The following is a 26,678-nucleotide window of genomic DNA, read 5'->3' as shown; positions in this document are numbered from 1 at the left end:
TTTAGAAGAGTCTTCTTAAGCAGTCAGAAAAATATTTGCTTTTGTTCCAGGTTCTTCACAACTCTTCAGCAGTAACACCTTGGGTAGGAGTAACACAGAGTTTATGTACTGATTCTTCTGTATCTGTTCCTAGGTTCCAGCAGCCATTCCTTTCTTCCAAATAAGCAATAGAGCTATACTGAATTTATGCTTATGTTAACAGCCTATAAGTAAGACTTAGTCTAGGCTTATCCATTGAAAAATTCCAGATATCTCTCTTTCTATTCTACTTTTGTTCTTCAGCTGCAGGAATGGTTGAAATCAAGTATCCAGGGAGAATTATGGAGGATGCCCTGGTCTACTGTATAACACTAATGGCAGACAGCTTAGAAGGGCATCCTTCCTGAGGATATGTCAGGCAGTTTCTTCCACCTGAAAAGCATTTGGGGTTTTTGTTTTTTGTGATCTTGGGGAGCTGACTGAGCTGTCTGAGCTTTGCTAATGTCGTATTATCAAGTGAGATGTGATGTAGAAATCACATAACAAGTCCAGGAACTTTCTTGTGTGTAAAAGGTGCAACGTTCATTGGAAAACAGAAAATTCTTCCAAATAGTTTTCTGTGAAGACTTCAAATATTTTTAGGAGAAGCACTAATGACTGCTGTCAAATGTGTTCTTTAATGTTTCACTTCAATGTTCAAAACCTGTTGGTTTGGGACTATATGACATATATAGTCGTATGCCTGTACCTTTGTAAAGTCAGGGAGCTTTCCATTCTTCTAATTCATCTTTTGAACTAACAAATGTCTAGTATTTTGCCAATGAAACTGCTGTGGAATTTGTGTGCCTTCCTTGGGGCCCTTTTGTTTTCATACATGTTTCCTTTAATGACTGAGCTGTGGGTGGCTTTATCCACTTGACTGCTTCTGACAGCCTTTTGCCTCAGCAAAGGTCCAGGTGCATCCTGCTGCAAGACAGCACCCTGACAGCAGAGACCACATGTTCCTAAACTGCATGGTTCTCAGTATAAAAACCTCATCCATTTTGCTGTTTTATCAATAAGAGGTGTACAAAAATGCCCTGTAGCTGTGCTACTGGGCCATGGGAGAGCGAGGATATGGGACAGAATGTTTCACTTCAAATGCAAAGTACTAGTTATGAATATAATTGTCATATAACTGGCATATCTTATTATGGAGGAGGATGTACAAGTGGATTATATCCAGGTATGTAGTGCAATCACCTCCTGCTCTCAGGTTTCTCTTCCTAATGCAATAGTAATGGGGTTTCCCATCTGCTTTTGCAATACATTCAGTAAGGACAGTCTCTGACCCTAAGAAGCAACCAATGTCCCCCTCTCTATTCTCAGATGAGCAGCAATATAGAATTGGCTTTATACCACAGCTACATATATGCTCATCTGTACAGTTTTCTTTTTGCATTCTGATTTATGGCAGGATTTCTGGCTGATGCTGGTTAGATCAATTTTTACCACAGTCAGTCTTCCTGATGTGTTCTGTGAGTGTAGCCTTTCCCAGCTGTGAGTAGGGTGAGAGCAGCAGAAATCTTAGGCTGCTTGCCTTGCTGGGTTGGTGAAGGGGTCTGTAGCCATAACTGGTAGTGCAAGTGGCTTGGAGGTGACTGGCTGTAACCTTGTCATTTTGTGCAGAGCTGTGTTTCTGCTTCATCCATCATATATAGCTGCAAAATGCTCTGGTGGTGTTAGAAAATGCTTCTATAAATCTGTGTATTCAAATTGTTAGCATTGAAATTTCAGTAAGTAGATTTATCTTGTTTAGGACATCTCTTCCAGTGTTCTCTCTGAGTATGTACTTCTCTTTTCTAAATAAAATGTATCTTAATATTCCAGTTACTTTGGAATGATCATGTTGCTGCTATGTTCTTGGAGAAGGAAGGCTGGAGGTGAGCCTCCCACTAGTGTCACAGCTGCTACCTGCTGTATCTTCTTGCATTAAAAGTTTTGTTAGTATGGACTTCAGGAGAATGAGGTGTGCTTCTTTGCTTGGCTTTTTAGGGGTGCAGCTTGGTTACTCTTTGCACTATGTCATAACAATAAGTCTATTTGGGGTTTTCGTTATGTGTGGTAGATTTTTTTTGTTTGTTTTACCTCATTTATTTTTTGGTTACTACCTGTCAGCTTCATTTACTCTCTGGGGAAACTATGGATGCAGAAGGAGGGTCACAGAGAGCAAACCCAACACTGACTACTGACTTGTCAACAAAAGCACCAAACATCCATCTTCATCTTGCAGTTGTCTGGAACAAGGATTAAATTGCAGATCATCCTACAGCAACAGGGGAAGAGTTTAGACAGTGGGTATCGATTTGTTTACTTACCAGACCAAAACCACTTTTACTGTTCTTATATGTTCTCTCTGCAGATGTTCTTTTCTTAGTACATTGCTCAGTTAGAACTTTATGCTTCTCCGGCCCCCTGGCATTAAGTTATGAATTATTTTTGTCACTGTGTCTGATGCATTTGTTATTGATAGTCTTTTCTGATTGGATTTTCTCTGCTGCCTAAGTAATTTGTCCTGTATTCCTGAATCCTGGATTTCTTATGATTGTTCATTTACACCTTATTTTATTTTTGTTTATATGAAATGTGGAAAATGCTTGCAAATGACATATAGTGGCTTCTTTGTGCATGTCATCTGTCTTAGTTTTAAAGTTTGTGGAGTACACAGAAGATTGTGCAACAGGCATTGTTTACTTGCCTAGAACTGTAAGACTAAAAACTGTGTTCTTGCTGCAGCCATAAAATAATATGGCAAACATCACCATTCCAGATCAGTTCCGGTCACGTGTTTCCAGCAGTTGTTGTTTTCTGGCAATAGTGTTTGCTCGGTTCTGCCCTAAGGCAGGTGAAATATATTTGTGCCCTATTAATTAATTAATATTATATGTGCCCTAATGTTCAGCCTCTTATGTGACTGGGGGTTTACACTTTTGAGGTATGAATGAGGGTGAGGAAGACAAAAATTGAAATGGAACCTTTTGTTTGTCACTTCAGTCAGGTACCCAGTACTTCAGATGCACTGGTAGTTTTGATGTGATCAGGGCCTCTCTTCCTCTGCAGAAAACTGATAGTAACAATTCACTTCAATGTTATTTATGCTTGTACATATGCTTGTAAAGTTCATGCATGATCCCTTGGATGATGTTTGAAACTTGTAAAAGTGCAGGAGTAACAAATCAGTCTCATTGGTTTTTACATCTCTTCCAGGACTCATAGTTGGGGTGATCTTGAGATATGGGACCCCCTCCACGAGTGGCCATGACAAACCATTCAGCTGCTCGCAGGAGGACAGGCCCTTCACCACCCTGCTGGTCAACGTCAGTGGCAAGTTCTTCGAGTACACACTCAAAGGGGAAATAAGTCCTGGCAAGATCCACAACGTGGAGCAAAATGACATGTTGAGAAAGGTGAGGCTACACCATTTTGCATGCTTGACTAAGTATTTCTCCTTCATCTATGCTTCCCTCCCTCCTCCCCGCTCCATCCCGTTTGAACCTTAGGCAGTGCCAAGTGTCAATATTCCTGATAGTAACAGCACTTTAATGCTTCATTCAAAAGCACCTTCTGTATTATATCACTGCTGGAGAAACTGTGCTAGGTAGTGCTTTCCTAAAGGCCTTGGTTTGAAGACTTAACTCTACATCTGTAGAATTTACAGAGACCAGCTGAACGGAAAAAAAAAAAAAGGCCTTGTGCTGCCTTGTATAAATGCAATATAAGGAAAATGATAATTTCTTAGTGAAAAGTGATTGTTCCTTGTTGTTTTGGTTTTTTTTTTCCCCTGGGGTTTTAAAATCTGTATATTGTCAGGAAATAGTTACTGCTTCCACCCTATAAACCAGCAAATGAGACAGTCTGGTGTTAGAAGTAAAATTCACTTATCAGCAGTTATTCAGATGTCTTATTTGCCTTTTTATTCAGCGTCAGGAATTAATCACCTTTTGTGTGTATCAAAGCTAGACTTAGAAGCATAGGATTGTGATCTAAAAGTACTTATTTCTCCAGATTATGAAGAGATCTTAGCTGTCTATGTGTATCTGTCTGCTGTAGGTATCTCAAGGAAATGAGTCCTTCTCTGGGAGGGCACAGTTCTAACCTGTGCTTAGGCAGTGGGTGAACAGAGCCTAGTTAGTCTCATATGTGTGAAGGTCTTCTTTTTGCATTTTAGCTGTTGTTTTTTGTTCTTTAGTGTACAGTAGTCCTTCATGGATATGTGGAACTTGTACTGAAATACATGGAAGAGGTGTATGATCCAAATTTCTGAAGACCAGTCTTGTATCTGACTTGACAGGCTTACACTAACTATTCAGTGGCTAAATTTGCGCAAAAAAAGTAAGCTAAAGTAGCATTTCATCTGCAGCTATACCAATATCAGGTATCACAATAGGAGAGATCTTCTCCAGCATCATTTTTGCTAGAAATTTTTAATTTTAAATAGGGGACTGTGTTTGGACTGCTGCCAGATCATGATGTAATGCATATTCTTTCTAGATGATATTTACCAACAAGAGCTGCAGCTTTTTGCTGCTATGTGCAAATAGAGCTGGCCAATGTTTTAGAGGCTCAACTTATCTATTTCAACAACCAAAAACAGTGGTTGTCAGAAAATGAATGAGGAAAAAAGTCCTAACAATTTGTGTATGTCTGTTTCTAATTGAAATTTCTTATTTTATCTTTTAGGTAACATTTGACCCAGAAGTTTTCTTCAACATTCTATTGCCTCCTATTATTTTTCATGCTGGTTATAGCCTGAAGAAAGTAAGTGCAATATCTTCTGATGAGAACAGATCCTTTTTTTTAAATGAAAGATTGCTGATTTGTTCAGGATTGTAGTCTCCTTTCAGGCATTTACTTACAGTAAGAAAAATCTAATTTCCTCCAGAGATGGTTAGGTCGTATTGTTTTAAGAGAAAATACATATATTTTTGAGTATAAATGTATTAAACTTTACTTAATTTTGCTGATTTGTTTTTCTTTGAATTTAGCCAGACATTGATGTCAGTTTCATTTAAAGTAAAAGATGTTCTGTTATGAATTGTTTTGGTCCTTCTCAAATGTCCAAAATGCAATAAATTATGCTGAGAGGCAGACCCAACCCTGAATCCCAGTGGAGATGTGCCAGACCCTTAATGGCAGAAGGGCCCAGATTCTGATCTTGCTTGAAGACACCATGAATTGGTGCTGGTTTCTGTCAATAAGCCTTCTGTCAGTAAGCTACATGTAGGGTCTAATGCATGGCACAGATCTGGTTTATTCAATTTATTGAAGTTAGATTGAATTTACATAGCAGTAATTGAAATGTTTCTCTGAAATAGAGGCATGTTTCTGTGTATTGATACAAGTGAAGTAGTGTGCTACATGGTTCTGAATGGGCAATATAACTTTTCTGAAGTATATAAACCTCTTTTTCTTGTGCAGAGACACTTTTTCAGGAATTTGGGGTCCATTTTAGCTTATGCCTTTTTAGGAACAGCAGTGTCTTGTTTTATTATTGGGTAAGTAAACTCTGATATCAGTTCCTCTCTACACTAAAGTTTAAGCTGATAAACACTCTCTTTGCCTACATATATATATTTTATGTATGTATATACACACACATTTAGTTTAAGATAACTGGTCATTGATTTGCTTGCCTACAGTCTCTTATCCTGCTCATATTACTGTATCTTTTATATGGATATTCTGAATAACAGAAATCCTGAATTGTATTGGTGACCTTGACTTGTCTCTCAAAGAATTTCACTAGAAGAATGATCTATTATTATAGATTATTCTTACCTCAGAGCTTTGGGCCTTTGTGTTGGGAGAAATAGTTCTAGGGGAATTTTGAGCAGAGAAAACTTGGTGGAAAATGGAAGAAACATCTAGACTCTGTGCTAATTGTGTGAAGATTTCAGACTTACTGGTTTTATATGATGTCTTCTGGATCATGTATTGCTTGATTTGCTTCATAGAGAAAAGAGGAAAGTTCACTTTGAGAACTTTGTGCTACACTGTGGCAGTGTCCCACTGAGATGTAGCATAAAAAAGCCTGTCTGAAATATTGTTGCTTGTGCTTTCCCTTGGCCTGACTGAAAGGCACCATATTGTTTGACTTGGAATGTTTTATCTTCTTTCTCTTCAGGAATCTCATGTATGGGGTTGTGAAACTAATGAAGTTGGTTGGTCAGCTGTCTGATAAATTCTATTATACAGACTGCCTCCTCTTTGGAGCAATAATATCTGCCACTGATCCAGGTAACTTGATGAACATTTTTAATAACCTTACAAAATAATGCTATTGTTAGGATTTTCAGCTGCATATTAACAGAACTCTATTTTCAGTTATGTCATTAGCATCTCTGAAATACATGCAAATTCTGAGCATTTTGAAAGCTGTTCTCTGCTGATTTGTGACTAAACTGGCATGACATCATGGTATATTTGGAGAAAAGTCTAACACTCCTGTTCAAATACTTAAATATGTTTTTTGTTAAGTGCTTTCTTGTTAAGTGTGCAACAAGTTTAAGACTATAAATAGATGAAATTATTGCATTTTCTGGATAGCAGGACTTCCTTCTTCAGCTACATTGCTTGGGGCTAGGTAATTTAAGAGCAATATTTGAAGCTTTTTTAGGGTCTTTAGGTGGGGGATTTTCTTTTCCTCTTTCAAATAAACATCATGTTTTATAAGTTAGAGCAGAAGAATGCTTTTCTGGCTAAGTAATTTCATCTTTTGCCCAAATAATGTAGACATCCTTCAGAGTCAAGCAGGCTCACATTGAAGTCTCCACTTAACAGATCAGTTTGTAGGGCTGGCAAAGGTCAGGGGCCAGGATGGGGAGTGCTGAAGTATAAAGCTTGACATTTAAAGCAGTTTATTTGAGATGCCTAGTGGTGATTAGTGTGAAAATGGGAAGTAGCTCCTGTGATTGAGCTGAGCTCTTAACAGCTGGTGGTTGCATACAATTTATGCAAAAAATCACCATGTGATTTTTGAAGTGCATATATGGGAACAACTTCAAGATCATGGTCTTTCATCTCAGAATTTTCTTGGAAGAATAATTATAAATATTTAGCACTCTTGTCCTTTTTAAATTATGTGGAAATTCACACCTGTGGCATAATGGATACTTAAGGGAACACTTAAGATTACTTCTAATATTTTACAATGGCTGAAATGATAAACCTGTGTCAACAATCCATACAGCTTTTAAAAGCAGGAAGAGCTGCACAACATTTTGCTTACTGTCTTAAATGGAACATGTTCTCAGATAATATAGGGCTTTGGTAGAAGGGCTTTGTCTGCTCCATGCCCCTTGATCATAGGGGCCTTGCTATGAACACTGTGCAGATGGGAGGACAAAAGAGCCACCTTTTAATGGAGCTGGCCTAAAACTGATGGAGGAATTGCTTACTTGTAGGTAAGCAATTCTATGGGAAACTATGGGAAACAATGGTTTCCCATTTTAGTTTTGATCCTGTACTTCAATTCCTGGGTTTTCTTGCTTTAGCCAAGCTGGAAAGTCTGCTCCACAGCTCATGCAGTCGTTGCAGTGTTGTTTTCCTCTTTTCTTTCTGTAGTTACCGTGCTAGCAATATTTAATGAGCTGCATGCTGATGTCGATCTCTATGCCCTTCTGTTTGGAGAGAGCGTGTTGAATGACGCTGTTGCCATTGTATTATCTTCGTAAGTAACTATGGGAATTTCTACTCTGAAATTACTAAATTGCTTGTGGCATTTGTCTAAAATAAATGCTTTTTCTGAGAAACATTATTTTAAGTCTAAATGGATTGCCTTTAACTGGATTGATAAACATTGCAAACATTTTCCAAGGCCCCTAATGCATACATAGGCCAGAATGACACATATGCCTTCGGCATGGGATATGCCTTCTCCCTGTAGCTCAGATAGTGTTGTTACAGAAAAATTTTTCCTGATACCATTTCTAACTTGTCATTGTGTTCTCTCTTTCTAGATCTATAGTTGCCTACCAGCCAACAGGTGAAAATACCCATGCTTTTGATGCTGCAGCATTTTTCAAGTCTGTTGGTGTTTTCCTGGGAATATTTAGTGGTTCTTTCATGATGGGAGCAGTGACAGGAGTTGTGACAGCTCTCATATCCTTTTTCATATTTGGTTATTCCAGCTGAGATGACACATGTGGATATTATCAGGGCTTTCCTGTTTCCCATTGTAGCAGAATTGACTCTAGCTTGTTTAATTCTGAGCATGAAGATATGATCAGTATTCATTTGACTTCTTTTCTATAGAAAGACATTATAGGTGCCCACAGAAATCAACTCTTTCCACCAAAATTGAGGCCATAGTAGAAATTTTAGTGATGTTGCTGCAACAAACCAAGGAAGGGCATTAAACAGGCATGTCCTAATAATGTTTCTTTATATGGAGTTATAAAACCTAGTTTTTACTATTAATCTTGAAAGACATCTCCTGTGATAAATGGCATTTGATTCTGCCTTCAGCAAAATCTCTGTTATTTCTGACCCCCACAGCATTCTTTGAGTCCTGCATTTAAACTTTTTGCCAGAAATCTGATGTCACACATCTTGGATAAGATTGTATCTCTATGAGATTTTAACTCAATAACACAATGTGCCTTGTATGATCTCTTCTGTTCTCTTTATGCTTGTTGCTGTTATTTGGTTAGATCTCTGACGTGCTTAGCATGCAATTTGTGTGGGTCTTGTTTTAGCCTCAGGCAGTAGACCTTCAGCCTGACCTACTCCAGGAGTCATGATGCTCCTTCAGGAACCAAATGAAGTCTTTGCTTTCTGACAGACTAGTGTAGCCATCTATATATATCCCAGGCTGCTCTGATGTGCCTGGGCTTCTAACACTGAGCTGGAAGGGGTAAAAATGTGCTGTTCTGTACAAGGATCATGAACCTGTGACTCTGAAGCAGAACTGTCTGAACTGTATCTTATATACAAACTATGCAGAACTTCCTGACGTGTCTGCATGATGGAGAAACCCTTTAAGTATAATGGGGAAGATGTGCTGTTGATGCTTTAATGTTCGGTCTCAGGAACTGCAATCTATGTGACCCAGAACCACAATTCTTCCTCTGGCTTTTAGGCTACCAGCCATCCATAGCTCTCACTGCTCAAATGCAGTTGTTGTGGGTTTTGGCTTGCTGGTTGGCTACTAATTAAGGCTGAAATGCATTCAGATCCATTTTGTAAAATTATGCTTCTGAAGCAGCAACCAATCCTTGCTTTTTCTAATGGTTGTGCTCAGGAAGGTGATGTGAGGCTGTTCAGAACAAAGCCTCTGGGGTGGCATTTTGTTTGTGTGGTGGGAATATTTTTCTTTTTGTTCTGTTTTGGTTTTGTGTTGTTCTTTTTCTTTGGTTTTTTAATTATATGACTAATTTCTTTTGGAAACATCCTTAATGTCATGCAATGCTGTAGAAGCAAAAAAATTTGCATTTTACTATTCATAGCTGATTAGAACCCATAAATTAAAGTTTAAGTTAATATTCCTATAGCGTGAAGTACCTATACCTGTACCTCTTTGAGTAAGAGGTTTCATGCAGTCATGCACTGTCCTTTGAGAATAGATAGAATGCTTGGTTTCCAAATTATGCAGATAACATACAAGAACTTATTCTGGCTTTCAGCAAGCTGTGTTTTTTAAAAAATAATTAAGTTATAGTACCACAGTGTGTATTTTTACTAAATAGCAGCATCTGACTGATTGAAAAGATGTGAAATACAAGGCCATGTCTAACAAATAAAGAAAATAGTTAAGAAAAAAATAATTCAGTGTCAGCTAACATTTCAATGTGATCAATTCATGAAATAATAAAATGTTTTTCTTTTTTTTGCCTTTCTTTCACCTTGATCTTCCTCCAAAATGATGAGCACAGGTTTTTAATTCAGATTTAATGAAATATTTTGGTATGGCTACTTACAATAACAGCAAGGGGAATAAAAAGTGTGATTCACAAAACTGCCAGAAAAGACTGGAAATAAGAAACTGGCTCTGACAAGGTCCCTTGCCTAACTTCAGGGGAGCAAGGTTCAACCTCTTCCTCTCCCATGGAGTGACTGTGGCTATCCAGTTCCTTAGGCATCTATGAATGTCCCTTGAGCCAAGCACTGGGATTATCTGAGTACTCTGTGGGAAAATGGGTTCCAGTTTTTGTTATGGTGGATGTTACCGCTTCAGAAGCATGATTTTAGAAAATAGATCTGTTTGGGGGAAGTGGTGGGGAGGAATTCAAATGAGCTCAAAAGTTTTAGAGGTGGTTTCTTTGCAGAATTAACAGCTGTTTAAAAAGTATGCTGTGTTTTATATTTCATGTAATGCCACCATGGAGATTATTTTTTTTTTAATTATGGTCTGGGCTTTGTTTTTAGAGCAACCTTCTGACAAAGTAAGGTCATGGCTGAAGGTGTGTCTGGAGTATATGTTTGCCCTAGTCCAAGTCAGCAGAGAATGTCAGCAAAAAGTAGGTGTGAGTAGAGAGTTGGTACTGATTGCCTTCATATGAACTGTGCATATCTGTTTGCACCTCAGATACAGCATGCTGTTCAGTGTTTACCTGCTGCCAGAGTAGTGCTTAGGGAAAAAAAAGACACCTAAAGGATTCCATAAATAGGTGAACAACTTTTCTTTGTAGTGTGTGAAGAGCTAAATTTAACACTACTGAAATCTGTTCTGCTTCTTCAGTAGCTGTATGAATTGTTAATTCAGTGTGTGCTTTAATATTCCTCAGGTTTTGCTCTCCTCTGCAAGATGAACTTGTTTTTTCTTTCCTTTGAAAGACTGAGCTGCTCTGAGTTGGCTTTTTCTCTAAAACATATCAGCACAAAGAGAGGAAATATATTTTGTAGGCAGTAATTGTTTTGCCTTAAAAGTACTGAAGTAGCCACTCTTGCTGGAAAAGACTTATTAATAAATCTGAGAAGAAAAATTCTTGTTGATCTTAGGGTTGCTGTGGTCAAGAACAGCTCTGTAAATTAAATGCTTTTGAATGCATTCTATGCTTTATTTGAAGGTGGGAGTGCAACTCATAATTGAGGTTGGCAAGGGGAACAAGACATCATTCCCTCACCAATCCCCTGAAAAGCCAAGGCACACAGTCTAAAAGCAACAGCAGGTAAATATCCCTTCCTTGCCAGCATTTCAGAGGGAACCATGGAAGAAGATAACATTACTTCTAAGAGGTGGAGCCACACTTTATGCTATGGATATACAACAAAAATAACCAAAACTGATTGTTGCATGTTGAGCCTGAAGTTCGCCTTGATGTGTTGTAATATGCATTTTTCAGCATCAAAAGTTTTGTTTTCCAACAAGCATGTGCTGTTAGTACATAAAAGTGTTTTTCAGAAGTACTGGGAACAATACTGTACAGTACTGTAGAAGCCAAAGGATTTCTTTTTGATCCCTTAACAAGTGACTTAACGTGACAAAGTTTACCAAGTTGCACTGCTTCCCCCTGCTGGAAACAGCTCTCTTCTTCTTGATGTCCTGGAGCACTTTCTTGCTTGCAGAAGCATGTGGATTTACCGGTGAGTTGCTTGGATTCAAGCACAGAAGTCCATCTCAGCAGCCATTTTTCCACTTTCTCACTACAGCTTTTCAATGAGAAATATGTTTGTGCCTAAAGCTGGGTTGTTGAGTTTTTTTACCTTCTGTTCCATGTTGAAGCTGCAGCTCATTGTGTAGCAAAGGCAATAGTTTGGTTCAGACACCATCTCCCTAACCTGGTATCTCATTCACTTGAATGGAAGAATCATAAAATCTCAAGGTTAAGAATGATGTATAAATTAAATGGAGCTTGTGAAGGGAAAGTGTGGTGAGCTGGCAGTAAACAGGCTGATTTTTACATGTGGTTCTGTTCACAGGTGTGGTGGCTGTCCTCTTCTGTGGAATTACCCAGGCACATTATACATACAATAACTTGTCAGTTGAATCAAGAAGTCGCACTAAGCAGGCAAGGATGTCTTTTACCTTTTTTTACAGTGCATTGCCATAGTAGTCCATGTACTTTTGTTTTTACAGCATCTTTTTACTTGGCCTTTAACATGTGATGGCTTTCTCTCTAGCTCTTTGAGGTGTTGCACTTCCTGGCTGAGAACTTCATATTTTCTTATATGGGCTTGGCTCTGTTTACTTTCCAGAAGCACATATTCAGCCCAGTTTTCATTATTGGAGCTTTTGTATCCTTTTTCACATTGTGTGAGGTTTCTCTGTTTTCTTATGTGCCCAAAAACTTGTGATGTCTGTTTGGCTTTACCAAACAGAGAATGGTGGCTGGCCTAAGTTTTCATAATGCCTTGCAGGCACAATAATTTTGAGAAAAATCTTTGGTTACACCTTACATCAAAGCCCTAAAGCCTCTGTGCCACACAGTTGTTGGGTCTGTACCTAAATGTTAGAAGCTATATAATTTAACTAGATAAATAAATGAATATGCTTTACTGTGTGCTTTGGCTATTGACAGCCAACACTGCTTGTGTTGTTCTTGTTTGGAGAACAAGTTCCAAATTTGAACTTTGGAGACCTGTAAAAGGATTCATTTTTCTCTCCACTTCAGAGGCCCCTTGAGAAAGTAAGGGGCAAACTTCAAATACATAAAAAGGAATGTGAGTGAATAGAATATTGAGCAATTCCCCAGAGGTCAGCATCTCAGGTGATGGGAGGAGAAAGGAACTGAACTGGGGTACAGACCATTACATGAAGCGTACACAATTAAAGGTTCTGCCATTGTCTCTGGTTGACTTGGTACCTGACTCTCAAATTCCCCAGAACTGAACACTTTGTAGTAGTCACACTCATGTAAGCTCTGCATCCTGCCCCTGTTGAAATGGATTGTGTAACTCTCTCCTCACTATATTCCTGGCTACTTGAAAATTCAGCAGAATTATAAGTGTGCATGAGGAAAAGGGAACTAGTTTTCCAGTCTTCATTTACATCTGCCTGCTGTAGGAGTAGGGCTGTTGGCAATGGAGGTGAAACCCTGTAAAAGGATATATAAAGATGGCTATGTATGAGATGTACTTATTTTCTCTTCTTTCTACTGTTTTCTGTACTACTTCTCAGGATTTACCACATTTGTTTTTATTTTCCTTCGGCCATTTACTTTTTTCTGGAACAGTAATAAATTTTCTCCAGTGTCACCTCATGTCCGCTTTTCTGACCTAAGAAATACTCCAGAGCCCAGCAGATATTGGATAAAGATATGAACAGAATAGTTGCACCTGGTATAATAAGCAATGCAATTTTTCATGCTTAGTGTGGCCTTCCATCTTCTCTCGAGTTGTGCTGTCTGCCCTGGATTTGTTTTCAGTAGTTGTTTCTCTACCTACTTGCCTTTTAATACATGTCCACATCTTTTTCTACCACTACACTAATCTCTGTTGTCTCTTGAATGCTTTCCTACCTTTGTGAGGAGGGCAACTAGTACTAGCACCCGTGTTTTACTCAGCACCTGTGGTCCCCACTGAGTTAACAACTTGCAGGGGTGAAATGTAGAGACATCACCACTTGTTGAAAGTGAAAGGCTGGACTGTAAAGACACAGCTAGAGCCTCAGCATCCTTGGCAAAATCTTAGGTATTGTTCCTACACACATTAGTCTTGATTGCTTCTGGTGTCTGATTTCCGCAGTCCTCAAAAGGACTGGTATAAAAATTGCTTGGAATAGTTATGTGAGTGTTATTGTACAAAGTAATAATCAAAATCTGATTTTCCTAGAGATATTCCCTGCTGACAGTATTGCTTTACTTTAACTATGGCAACAGCCCAGTGGTGTCTAGAGCTCTTATGCTCTCTTTCTTTTCCATGGGAGAAGTATTATTCTTCTAATGTTCCCATCCCAGCAGCAAATGATCAGTATTTGTTTGGCTTCTGGCCATGCTGGTATTTTACAGGATTTCAGCCCACCAGTCTAATTTTTCCCAAAGTGTTCCTTATACAGTGGAGAGTATTTTCAGCTTTCTGCTTCTTCACTGGAGCCACTGGATGTTTTGCACCACAGTGGGGGTGCTTACCATCTATTGTCATGAATTTCCTGCAATACTTTCACTATTCTTTTTCAATTTCATTCTAGTGCTGACAAATGGCTTTTGGATTTATATTCATAGTAACTCTGCACTGGTGTTTGCTAGCCATTAGGATATTTTGCCTCTGCAAGAGTCATAATGGGGTGGCCACTTGCTGGTCTTAAGTTGGTTTCCCCTCTGTATCCAGGGCTGCATTTCTGTTGCTCCAAAACTCAAAATTGAATGCTGCTGGTCATAATTGTTTAAAGTGTGAATTTTCAAAGTAAAGTCTTCATTTGTACAATTGATAATTTTGATACTAGGTATAATTTCACTGTGCATCTAAAAAGTTATATTAGTAAAAGTTTGCATTTTGTGCCATCGCTTTTGAATGCACAAGTTGCATAAAATTGGGGAAAGTCTGCTTTAGATACACAGCTATAGGAAGAGCACTTGATATGACGTAAATCTCTCACTAAAACAAAAGCTTCATCTTAAAGCCAGGTACCAAAAACTGCATACCTCAGGAAAAAGAAATCCTTAACCCTCAGCTGCAAACAGGTTGCAATCTTTTTGGGCAGAGCTGCACATATCTACCCCCTCTCCTTCTTGTTGAATTTGGGCAGAAGGCATAAGATCAGCTGGAGCTTTCAGCACATGATGATGTTTTCAGGTAAGAGCAAAAATTCTGGGCAATGCAAAAGGTCTTAATTTTAACTCATAAGCAATTGACTTTGCTACCTTCTGTTTTTGTGATCCACATTCATGCATCCTAAAGTGAAGGCTTACTTACTGATTGTTGCAGCATGCCATCATGTGTCTTTCAGCCTTTAAGAAAGTGTGCCATGTCTGGGGTGGGTGACATCTTGAAATGCTGCCTGCTCACAGCAGGCAGCACCTCATGTTGGGAATAGAGCATTTTCATTTGAAGTGCTTGTGAAGGACATGGGAGAATTGGGATGTATCTCTTCCAAAAGGTTATTTCTAGCTGAGATGATGTTCATGTTGTGCAGAAACAGATACCTGCTGAGAAAATGGGCGCCCTTTCCCATTTAGTTGGACAAAGGTATTTGACTTAAATTGCCTTGTAATTTCTGCCACACAGATAACTGTTGAAGTCTGTAATTTAAGGCAAATTATGTATTGTGTGTCTAAACATGTGCACCCAGGGAATCCTCTATACACAAGAGGGTATAAAGAGGATAGAGCCAGGCTGTTTCCAGTGGTGCCCTGTGCCAGACCCAGAGGTAATGGGCACAAACTGGAACACACGAGGTTTTGTTTGAACATCAGGAAACCTTTTTTACTATGCCCAAGCATTGTACAAATTGTCCAGAGAGGTTGTGGAATCTCCATCTATGGAGATATCCAAAAGCCATCTGGACGTGGTCCTGTGCAACTGCAGGTGGAGCAGCGGTTGTTCAAACAGGGAAATTGGACCAGATGAACTCCAGGGGTTCCTTAAAACCTTAACCATCCTGTGATTCCTTTACATAAGAAATCTGCGGGTGGTTCAATGCCATGGCTTGTTCTTGCTAGTGAAGTTTCATAACTGAGAGCAGAGGAGAGGAGGAAAGATATAGTCTGCCTGTGACCATGTAATTAGAATATTCTTCTAGCTGATAAAAATGTCAGGCCAAGAACTTACATTTCAATTATGGATTCAACTGGAAAAGTCTGAATTTTCATCCAATTCAGGGAGCTGCTTAACTTACATAATATTTTGCTGTTGTTCACAAATTGTTTGTTTCTGAAGTCCTTTCCTGTTAGTTTCTGGAAGTATTTACACGTTTTCACAGCACTTGTGGATTCTATAAGTTATAGGAAACCAGGACAGTTAGAACATTCTGTTGTAAATTATCCCAGGGCATAATTTATCAGGGAATCTAAGGAAATTAAAAGCTGCTGGAGCCCAGTGCTTTCTGCCTGACACTTTGTGGGAGGAAGCAAGGAAAGGTGCTGTGCTGTCCACAGTCATGTCTGCACTTCTGAAGCTGTGCTGTTTCATTCTTTCTGATAGGTCTCAGGGGAGCCATGGCATTTGCTCTGGCTATACGAGATACTGCTACCTACTCCCACCAAATGATGTTCTCAACAACTCTGCTCATCGTGTTTTTCACTGTGTGGATTGTTGGTGGAGGTACAACCCCCATGCTGTCGTGGCTGAACATCAGGTTGGTATGCAGCTGTGTGCTGGGGAAACTTCACTTTTCAACAAGCAGCTGTGCTGACATGGCATAGTTCTACAGAACTTTTTTCATTCTACAGATGCTTGCTAGAAGCATTTAGAACTTGGTATTTATATATCTATATATGTAGGTATTTAGAACATGATATTTTATAGAGGAAGGTGCTAGTGCAGTCTGGTGAAGAAAATGTTCTGATGCTGCTGGGATTCAGCCTAAGGGTGCTCTGGTGCTCTGCAAGTAGGTATCTAAGTCTATGTCAGTCCAGCAGGATATGGAATAGTGTTGCCTGATAAAGCAGCTCTATATTGAAAAGAAAGAATTAATCTAGTCCCATATAAACTTCATATAATACTAAGACTGTTCCCTTTCTTTTGGCTCTTCATAGTGGGCCTGTTAAAGTTTTTAAGTCCAGTAGATTCTTTATTGGGTGGTGCTAAGGTGAACATACTTTAAACAAAACCTGATGTTACCTAAGTATCAGGGATAAATGGGATCCTGCTGGTCTTCAGTGTGTGTTTCCTCTTGTTTTGAGGAGATCTTTGAAAATGGTAAGTTGCATGATTATAGATGTCTGACCATAAATCCTGGCTAATACTTAGTACTTTTGACTGCATATTTGAGAATATTTATCAAGAGATGTGCTAGAGAATCATAAATCAATCATTGTTAAAGACATATATATTATAATTTTGGAAGTTTTGGTGGTTTGGGAGACAAAGATGAATAGAGGGAAATTAAAATCATACAAGCTGTACAAGCCCTGAGTGCAATCAACCATCACCTCTGCCACAGAGCTCTTTCAGTCATCAGCAGGACAGGACCCGAATTCCTGCATGTGGCCCAGCCCTTGGCCAACTGCAAAATCATTCTGAGGCAGCAGGTTTTTTTTCCTCCCACCCTCTTCCATCGAAACCAGGAAGCATCCCAGATTATGTACCCCTTCCTTTAGCTAATCTAGTTCAGTAGTGAGACTCCATAAGCCTGGCTGATGAGCTGGTCCTGCGGGCAGAGAGGACTAACCCCATATCCAGGCTTACCCCTCAAGGTGTCTGGGGGATAGTGTGGCTGGAGGATTAGTGTGACCAACAAGGCAGAACACCTGGAAAGGCTATGGTACCATTCCTAGAGAAGTAACTACCAAAAGGTAGCTGACTGAAGCATAGTTTTGAGTGTTTAGCTGTAGTTTTAGGGGGAGATTAACCCATCCTTGCGAGTAAGCAGTAATTTTAACTGTCGCTTTTTTGGCATGGTTGGCAGAAAATAAAGGGTTAACTTTCCTATCAAAGGAAGGATAACATCTATAACAAGGGAGCTCTACATAGGAAGCATTTTTTACAGCTGGCTCGGTAGGCACTGGCCTGCCAGAGATGGAGTCTGCACCTTCTGGGACACCAAGAAATCAGATTTGTGCCAGGAGGTGGCGGCCGTGTGCAGCTGATCGAGAGTTAGAAACACGGCGTCGGTGAGGTACCCTCAGTGGTTAGAACACTTTATGCTGGTGAGGAAAAAAAAAATTGCTGAATTTTTAAAATTATGCCAGTTATCTCTTTTCCATCCCCTTGCACTCAGTGGAAGTGGTAAACAGGAGGCGATGAAGCTGAGGTGCTGTCCCAGTGCCTCACTCAGCAGCAGTGCATAGTGCTGACGCAGTCCCAAGGCTGTGCAGCAGGTAACTTGTCCCTAGGATGCTTGCTGAGCTTTGGTACTTGCCCATTAAATTTGATTGCCAGAGGCTGGAAATAAGTAGTGGTTGCATGCAGGACTTATTTAGCAGAAAAGATGTTGTAAGATAAAAGGTGGTTTTGCTTCCTAGATGAAGTGAAGGGATGTAGAAAATTAATGCCGTGTGCATGTTGGACTTAAAAATCAGAATTTGTGGGAACTCCCAAGAGTCCAGTTCTGATGTGAAGGTCACACCAGTTGTACCAGGAAGGCAGGCAGGCAGGTTAGTCAACCATTACCAAGTCCTCATGAAGTAGTTGGCCTTTCTTCAGTGTGGATGTAAATAGAAGGCCCATGTCTGGGCAAGTCAGAGGAGCCAAGACAGACATCAAAACCAAAGGGGCTTATTTAAGGTGGTGCCTGCATGATCGAAGTAGAACTGTACCGGGGAGCTGACTCCAGCCAGGAGTGTCAGCCTGGCCCAATACCACTGAGCTCATGGGGAAGCAGCTGTGTGCATGCAAGGAGCAATGCCTACACAGGGATCCAGAATTGCCTTGCTGTGGCTTGGAGGAAGAGGCACATGCCTTCTGGCCACACCGTCAGTTGTGTAGCATGCGAGATGCGTGCTTGGTTCTTTACTTAGTGTTGGTCCCTTCCCTCCCATAACACGAAATATTAAAAGTAGGTAAAGGGTAGAGAGGCTAACATGAAAATGAAGTTTTGGTAAAGTAAAAAGCAGTATAAGGAGGAAAATAGGAAAAAATTACTCTCTGCCTCCTCTTGTTGTTCTGAAAATTTCAGATATTTGGATGAGCAGGTATCTTTTCAGATAGGGCAGATTACCAGGGACCACTGACCAGGCTTTCATATACAGCTAAGCAAGGGACCTATGGTTTGTAGCAGAGGCTTAACTTCAGTTTACTGCTTAACTGGTTGGAAAAGTGAGGTCACAACTTCAAAATCTGAGTAAAAAAATAACAGGATCTTTAGATGCTTTTGATTTCTGCCACTTGACGCCGAGGAAATTAAAAACCAACACCAGAAACTGGAGTTAAAGCCACGATATCATGTGTTAGAGTTCCTTGGCTGACTCTCAGTGAGACACATCCAACATTTGAATGGTAAACTCTTACATTTTCTTAGTAGTAGATTTTTTTTTCTTTGAAACTAAAGCATGACCTGGATATTAAAAATATAGTCTCATCCTTTAAGATCTAAACAAAGAAACAGTTTCCTGGCTGAAGCTTTAACAGTTTCAGCAAACTTGAGAGCTATGTAAATCAAAACCACTGGCAAAATTCCTCTTTTCGAAAAAATAGCTGACTTCTTGTTTCATTTATGTGTCACAGGAAAAAAAGGGAACTCCTAACATTTGTACTGCAATACACTGTGTTTTCCATTTTTGATTAGAGGTTAGTGACCTGGTTCTTTTCATGTTGAATGAAGCAACACATGGATTACTGCCTTCCTCTCCTTCATAACCTGCTTCAAATGTGGAAGTTATTGCTTATTTTAATGAAGTAATTTCAGTTATACTTAGAAAACTTTTTATAAATCTCAAAGCATTATACCTTACACTTTAAAATAATTTAGGTTTCTTTTTACCATAAAAGCTAAAGGTTGCACAGACAAGGCCAACGTAGATATTTAGTGTCTTATGTCTAACTTTGCATATATAATCTTTAAAGAGCTTCCTATTTAGTGATTTTTCTTTTCCTGTAAAAGAGCAAACTGAAAAAGAAATGTGGAAACATTAACTCTCATCCAGCTGCTATGTGAACGACCTAACTATCTGGGATGGTGCTAAAAGTGTTGGCTTGGTGGTTATACTCCATTCTCTTACCCAGGGTGGTGCAATGATAAAATGTGCATTACATACCACACCTCGGTGTGCTGGGATGGCAGGAGGCAAGTGCTGCTGCTGGGATCCAGCCTCATGCTATGTTCCAGGCTGGGGTGAGCGATGTCTGATAGGAGGTTACATCCTCCTGTTTTGCAGCCTGTTTCCATTACTGTATTACTTAGATCCTTCACTGCCTTCACCCACTCTCTGCTGCCCTTGAAGAGAGATGCACAGACACAGGGGCTGTCCCTTGCCCCCTGTTGTGAGTTTTTTCCTTGCCCATCTCTTTTGGTACTGTTTCTTCCAGTTGTCTTTCCCTAGTTTTCCTGTTTTCCTCCTTCTTTCCCAATCTCTAGTTTTTCATCATCAGTCTTGAATCTCCCTTAATATTGGGGCAGTGCGGCCTGCAAGCCTCCAGCCTCACCCCTCTGGGCTTTTCCCTTTGTGGGAAAGAGATTAACTCTTCCTCTGGAAGTAAGCATGGGAGATGTTTCCTTTTCTCTCTTCTTGTTCTCTGAAACACAGCAATTCACACCACATAGAAAAAGGGTGGGGAAGACACTGTAGGAGTTGGGTTGAGACACATGTAGAACACACAGATGATAGGAGTTGAACTGCCAAGCTCTGACAAGCCTCAGCCAGCAGTTTCAGGAGTCATTACTTGGTTAGGTGAAGTAAACAAATACCCAAAGGCATCCTATAAACAACCTGAGACAACTTTTCCTAATTCCAGAGCTTTTTAGGATTGGGTTTAATTTTTTAAAACATGGTGGTGGGAGGTCTCTTCTTTCTCACCCTTCTTCTGAGAAACTGTTGAACTCTTCCAAAATAGCTAAAATTTTCCAAAAATGCTGCACTCATTACAGACATCTGGGAAAACTTTAGTATACTAACTTGGCAAAGATACAGGAAAGAGAAAGAAGTCATAGAAGGGAAGTTGTTGGGCAGTTTTTAATTTTAGTTTTTGCTGTACATGCAGAACAATCTTAGTGATGGCCTTGGGGAGCAGAGTACTCTGACCTGGAGTGTATGCTGGCATGGGAAAAGAGCTATTGAACCTGGAATCCAAATCAAAGCTATCTAAAGCCTGGGATTTGCCTCGATATACAAGGATTAGATGAGTACATGCTCTTTGTATCACAAGTCATGGCCTTAAATATTTGGTTAGTCAAGATGTCAGCCTGCAACCAGGGTGTGTACACCTGCTTTTTCTACAGTGAGGCCTCTGTGGATGTCTGATCATCTGTGTTTTTATTTCACATAAGCAATATATAGTTCTTGACACATGCCTTCGAGGAAAAATCTGGGGGAAAAAACCCCACAGGCTGCTAAGGAATGTATGTGAAAAATAATGGAAACCAAAATTTCTTTCATTTGCACCTAAAAAGCCCTCACAAACACAACTGAAAAAGACAAAGCAACAAGTAAAACAAGACTCTGCTATGACAGGAGATTAAATCAAAAACTGATAGTTAATTTTTAGTTAAAGCAATGGAGTGATTTAGTGCTTGTTACCAGTTGACTTGGAGCACTCTGAAACCAGGCAGTATTGGTGACCCCTCTCACACACGTATAGCATCCTGTGACTACTTCCTATGATGTCTCTTTCTCTTTCAGACCCTGTGCAGGTCTGAAGTGGTAGGAATTGTCTTAGATGGGCTCTGTCTCTGTGCAGCATCACAGAGAGCTACCAAATCTGGTTTTCTGGGGGGTGTAGTCTGTCATAAATACAGATGTGTTGCCAGCTGGGATCTGAACGAATGAAGAATATTACTGGATATGTCAACCATAAATTGCTGCTGTTTTTAATTTTGGTTTTTTGGTCACTTTGTTGTTGCTCTGCCATTGTTGTTCATGTATGTTTTGTCTTTTTTGATTGGGTAGGGATTTTTTTGTTGGTTTGCTCTTTGTTTTGCTGAAGAGCCTGTAGAGCCCCCATCTCATGAGCATTTTGTTACTCACATTGCATTCTTGTACTGTACCAGAGTTGGTGACCATGTTCCGTCGGTGGAAGAGATGAGTGAAAGCCACTGGCTGTATTTCAGGTGACACTGTACTTTTCTTGATACCACATTAACCTGGTGCTTGGCTTTTTTCATCTTTGTAACACTGAGTGTGTGCTCTTTTTCTATACTGTGGCATGCTACTGCTGCTTCTTTTCTGAGAGTACTATAGATGTTCCTCAACTGAGTCTATTCACTTATTCTGAGCTGTGAGAGTGTGGATCACACATCAGGTCTAAAAAAATGAACTATAAAACACATTATTTCACTCTGTGTATAGATATTTAATGAAGCAAAACTTGAATCTCTGACCTTGGAAGGCTTGAGAACTGAAAACCATGGATTTGATCTTATGATCTTTATTCACAAAGGTATTCTTAAGCATTGCTTGAGGTTATTTTGTATAACTCTTCAGGTTGGAAGGAACTTCATAGGTGATTTAGCCCAGCCTTTTTGGGGATATATTTTTAAAAACAGAGAGATATCAACCAGAGAAGACTAGGATTCTGATATGGTGTTTTTAGAACAGATAAATGGTTAGAGTGAGAATTTAAAATAAGGTAAATCTCTAACTGACATCTACAGGCAATGTGTATGTATATGTGTGTGTGTGTGTGTGTACATGAAAACATACAGATTATTTATATAAAGAAAGTTCTTTGGGATGGGGCAATGAAAAGCTTTCATGTACCTTGTCACACTTGAAGGTTTCCAGCAAACCACTAGATTTGCCAGAGATGCAAATGTTAGTTTGTACAACTTGAGAACTATTATCTATTACAGTCATTCTTGGCTGTTGCCATAGTAACTACACATGCTAAATCTAATAATGCCTGGTATTTCAGTAACTTGTCATCCGTGTGTTGTAGGGCCCTGGAAAAGTTTCTGAAGTATCAGAAGAAATCATTGCACCCATTTAAAAATGATGTAGTAGAGAACTTGATGTAGTTCTAGATGCCTTTTTACCATTCATTTCCATCCACTTAGTTCAGTTTTGTGTGTGAACCACTTTCTCCCACACTGTTTAAATTACTGAATTATACATTAGCTTAATGTTTGAAGAGATCAAATCTGAGTAGCTCCTCTCCTACATGTGATGCTGGAGTTGTAGTTGTAGGATAAAGTCCAGGAATCGGTTAAGGGCAGAAATGCTGTGTTTTGGTGTTGGGCATTAGGAGCTCAAGACTAGTTCGTTGTTACAGAGGTCTTAAAGCACAAAATGCCTTTTTTGCCTCAAAGAAAAGTTTTCATTAGGGAGGAGTGAAGAAATACACTTGAATTGGATTAATTTTTACTATAGCATACTGTTTACAGATTCCAATGACCTTCTCAAGACTGAAATAAAGGTGTCTGAACTTTACATACTAGTAATTGTCTGCACTGGAGGAATAAGGTGTCTATCATATACCAAAGTTAAAATGGGGGAAGTAAATGGTTTTTTCACTGATTTGGAAATATATATGAATTGTTACAGCTAAAAGACTGCTCATATTCTTCATCTGAAATCTTCCTTTTAAGACTTACTTATTTGTACAGCCTTGGGGAATCCCCACACAACTCCTGCAAAGGGCTCTCAGAAAGAGTGGAGGGGAAAACAAAGATGCTTGCTAGCATCTGCACTACCTTGGCCTGGGCTGTGCCACATCTGCTGTGCCACTCAGTCCCCATTACAGAGGTGCCTCTTCAATAAGACACTGTTTTCACCCTGCCTTTCTGCTATGGGGCTTGAGCAAAACAGCCCAGCCTTTAGCAAGGCCCTCTCTGTTCTTCTGACCTCTGGGAGGGGATCTGTGTAAATCCATCCAGTAACAGTTTAATTTATAAAGCAGGTTAAATAAATGAGAACTCATATTGACCTTTGCAGCGCCTGTAAATGCCAGGAAGCTTTTAAAATATATTAAGCATATGAAATGGATTTTTTTTCTCTTCAGCATAAGAAGAAAATCAATGTTGAAGACATACATGCATCAGCCTTACTCGTACTTTTAATTATTGAAGTAGTTAAGCAAAGATGAAGTAACTAAGTGTTTTCTGTGCTTCTTTTCACTGTAAAGGAGGTTGGGACAGACTTGACTGTTTTTTGGTATTGTTTTGTTTCAGGTGATAAAAGTGACACTAAGAATTCTAGGGCTGGGCCTGCAAAAAAAAGTGATGCTTGTCATAAGATAAGGGTATTTAACCTTGAAAGTTAAACAGGCAGGCTTGCTACCAAAAAGTTAAGCTTCCTGTACAATTGATGCTAGAATAGAGGATAAAAGCTTATTGTTTGAAAGATACAAAAAGTAGTTGTGAGAATTCAAAATGGCAATGTATTTGGTATTTATCTCTGAGGAACAGACATTGAGAGTGAATTTTTTTTTTAAATGTGATTTATGGAAAAAAATTATTTATAAATATTCAAAATATAAATTAATTTGAAGAATAACTGAAAAAAAATTAAATTGACAAGTCTGTGTAGATATACTATTTCAATATTTAAAGGAACATTTGTAGTATGATTATTTTCCTAAAATTTGAACCATTTTAATATAAAAACTTTTTTTTTTTTTTGCCTCTTCAGCACAACAGTGAACCCAAATTCCTGATCTGTGATACACTATGACTTTTCACTGAACAGTGTAGTTATCCTGCTTTGGTCTCCCATTAAGCCCCATTCCCCTGCCTAAGGGCAGTTAAAATTCTCCAAACAAATGCACACAACCTTGTAAGTCAAGTAAAAGTTGAGACACTGAATTGTTTGGTTTTCTTATGTACTGTGAAGTGAATAGGTAGCCCAGGGAGTAAAAACTATTTGGAGAATGTGAGCTATGTTCATCTTTTGGAACAAACTCCTTGAACTCCCCATTCACAGTGTCAGCTACACAGCCAACATGAATCTGGTTGCTTTGCATAACACATTGAACCTTCCCCCATGGGCAGTTTGGAAAGCCACAAATATTTTTCTTTTATTTTCATGTGTTCTTATAATGCATACTCTTATGTACATACATCTATTACTGTACTTAGTCGGTTTCCTGATGTTGTTTGCCAGCTTTCTGCATTAGAACTCAGTTTCCCTGCCAAAACCTGTTCTTATGTAGTGATAGCCAAAGCAGTAACACCTCAGCCCTTGTAAGCTCTCAGAGTGCTGGTGTATGGTGTTTCATTTTAGCATGTGTTACAATCCAGTACTCAAGCTCTCCATCCAGTGCTCTCTTTAGCTGGTGAAGCTTTTCAGTTCTGAGGCTGGTGAGTGCCAAGGAATTTCCAGGTTAAATGTGCCTAAAGTTTGAGATGACTCTATATGTGGAAAAAGGAAGTGATGAGGAAAGAGCAAGAGGCTTAGAAAAAAAGAAAAAAAGTCCAAGCAAAGGACTGGCTCAGCACTAGTTTCATACGAGGCTGCTGCAGAGCAGCCTTCTGGATTTTCTCTGAACTACATTAACTTGTGGAGCCTTGAGCTGGCTGTGAGTCTAGAAGGATGACTTTAAACTTTTCTTCTTCTATTGTTCTATCAAAAAATGCTGCCCTGGAAGCTATTTGAAAGTGTTCTCCTTTTATTTGATCCAAGCATGGTGTCCCTGGGACAAAACAACGATATGGCCTGACCAGCAAGGTTCTCTTGGCTTCTGGTGATTCTTAGGGCTGTTGCATAAACACCATAGCTATAAAATTATTAACAAACTTACAAGAAGTCTAAGTAACAAGGAAATTGCACCAAACCACTCAGTCCCTTCTAAGAGAGTAGAAGTGACAATGTTAACAAAATCTTATTGTCTGAGATGGCTGTTGCATGTGTTTTCCCACACTTACTATGTGCCATGGTGGAACTGAAACACAGTTTGAGACTGAGAATCTTACCTAACTTCTGATGTTGGAGGTTTATTAGGTTCTACAAGAGATGACAGAGATCAGGACATGAATAGGATATAAAACAGACAAATCCAGTCTACCCCAAACCAGACCAGAAAAACCTGAACATAATTACAAGGATTAAATGCCAATCTTGGATAGGAGCACTATGTGCAAGGATGGTTCAGTAATAAGATGCTTTCTAACTATGCAAAAGTGAGTAGACAGTTTCTTCTTAACATATTACTCTGTCAACACCCTTATTACACAAACCCTGCCTCACTCAGATGGGAGGCTGGACTACAGGCCACGTGTTAGTCCACTGTGGCTGTGTTGTGTTAGGTGAATGAAACTTGCAGCAAATTAATGTTGTGACCCTTTATAAAATATTTCTTTTGCTTCCCATAGTGTGTTAAAACATGGAGTGTATGTGTCTTTTTAAAATAGTGTATTTCAGCCATTCGCAGATTTATCTGGTACATATTTGCTGGAGAAATATTTAGGCTAGGCTTCATCCTTAGTTTCTCTTTTCTTCCTGCTGGATATGAGGGATACTGTCCACTGAAGAGGATGCCATTCACTTTTTAAGGCAAAATAGTATTTTCCAGTGTTCTAAAAAAATTGGCAACAAAGGTAAGCAGTAGAAGTTGATGCTGACATAGAGTTAAAGCAGTTTCTTGAGTGAAAAACGATCTTGTTTATAGCTATGTAACTGCAGGGGAGTAATGGACAGCTCTTCCTCAATCTATTCTTATAACCTCTCTGATGCAGCTTTGCTGGGTGCTTAAAGTGCTTTTAAAATGCATTCTGCCAAACTTACAGCATTTGCAACCCTCAGTAACACCACTTGCTTTGTTTTCCTAATGTTTCTGTAGGGTTGGGGTTGACCCAGATCAGGATCCTCCACCTACTAATGACAGCTTTCAAGTCTTACAAGGAGTAAGTAATTACATAACTTCTATATTAGGCTGATCTTATTTTATAACTAAGACAGTAGAAAACTGCAGAAGTTGTATGCATGGATAAAACCTTTCTGTCCTAGCTGACAAGTCAGTAGGGGATTTTGCTTTGTAATATTCAAGTAATGCCCACTGAAAAACATCCAGTGATTTTGGGTGTAGTGCTGTCATGG

General features: G+C 39.3%; 1 protein-coding gene across 2 annotated transcripts in view; it reads left to right on the top strand.

The window, feature by feature from the left end:
- The window catches only part of SLC9A7 (solute carrier family 9 member A7), a 69,136-nt gene that overhangs the window by 29,095 nt on the left and 13,363 nt on the right, over positions 1-26,678 (top strand). The window contains exons 2-14 of one of the 2 annotated variants that reach the window (XM_053971439.1): positions 3,226-3,425; positions 4,699-4,776; positions 5,437-5,513; positions 6,143-6,255; positions 7,582-7,687; positions 7,977-8,118; positions 11,436-11,541; positions 11,878-11,966; positions 12,079-12,192; positions 14,577-14,688; positions 16,036-16,189; positions 21,698-21,757; positions 26,422-26,485. In XM_053971439.1, the coding sequence (XP_053827414.1) occupies positions 3,226-3,425; positions 4,699-4,776; positions 5,437-5,513; positions 6,143-6,255; positions 7,582-7,687; positions 7,977-8,118; positions 11,436-11,541; positions 11,878-11,966; positions 12,079-12,192; positions 14,577-14,688; positions 16,036-16,189; positions 21,698-21,757; positions 26,422-26,485 (1,415 nt within the window). The remainder of the gene's footprint in view (positions 1-3,225; positions 3,426-4,698; positions 4,777-5,436; positions 5,514-6,142; positions 6,256-7,581; positions 7,688-7,976; positions 8,119-11,435; positions 11,542-11,877; positions 11,967-12,078; positions 12,193-14,576; positions 14,689-16,035; positions 16,190-21,697; positions 21,758-26,421; positions 26,486-26,678) is intronic. The other variant, XM_053971440.1, reaches the window with a different exon arrangement.

Source organism: Vidua macroura, chromosome 2, assembly GCF_024509145.1.
Source record: "Vidua macroura isolate BioBank_ID:100142 chromosome 2, ASM2450914v1, whole genome shotgun sequence".
Taxonomy (NCBI): domain Eukaryota; kingdom Metazoa; phylum Chordata; class Aves; order Passeriformes; family Viduidae; genus Vidua; species Vidua macroura.
The sequence above is the reverse complement of the archived record's forward strand: the minus strand, read 5'-3'. Positions and strand labels throughout refer to the sequence as shown.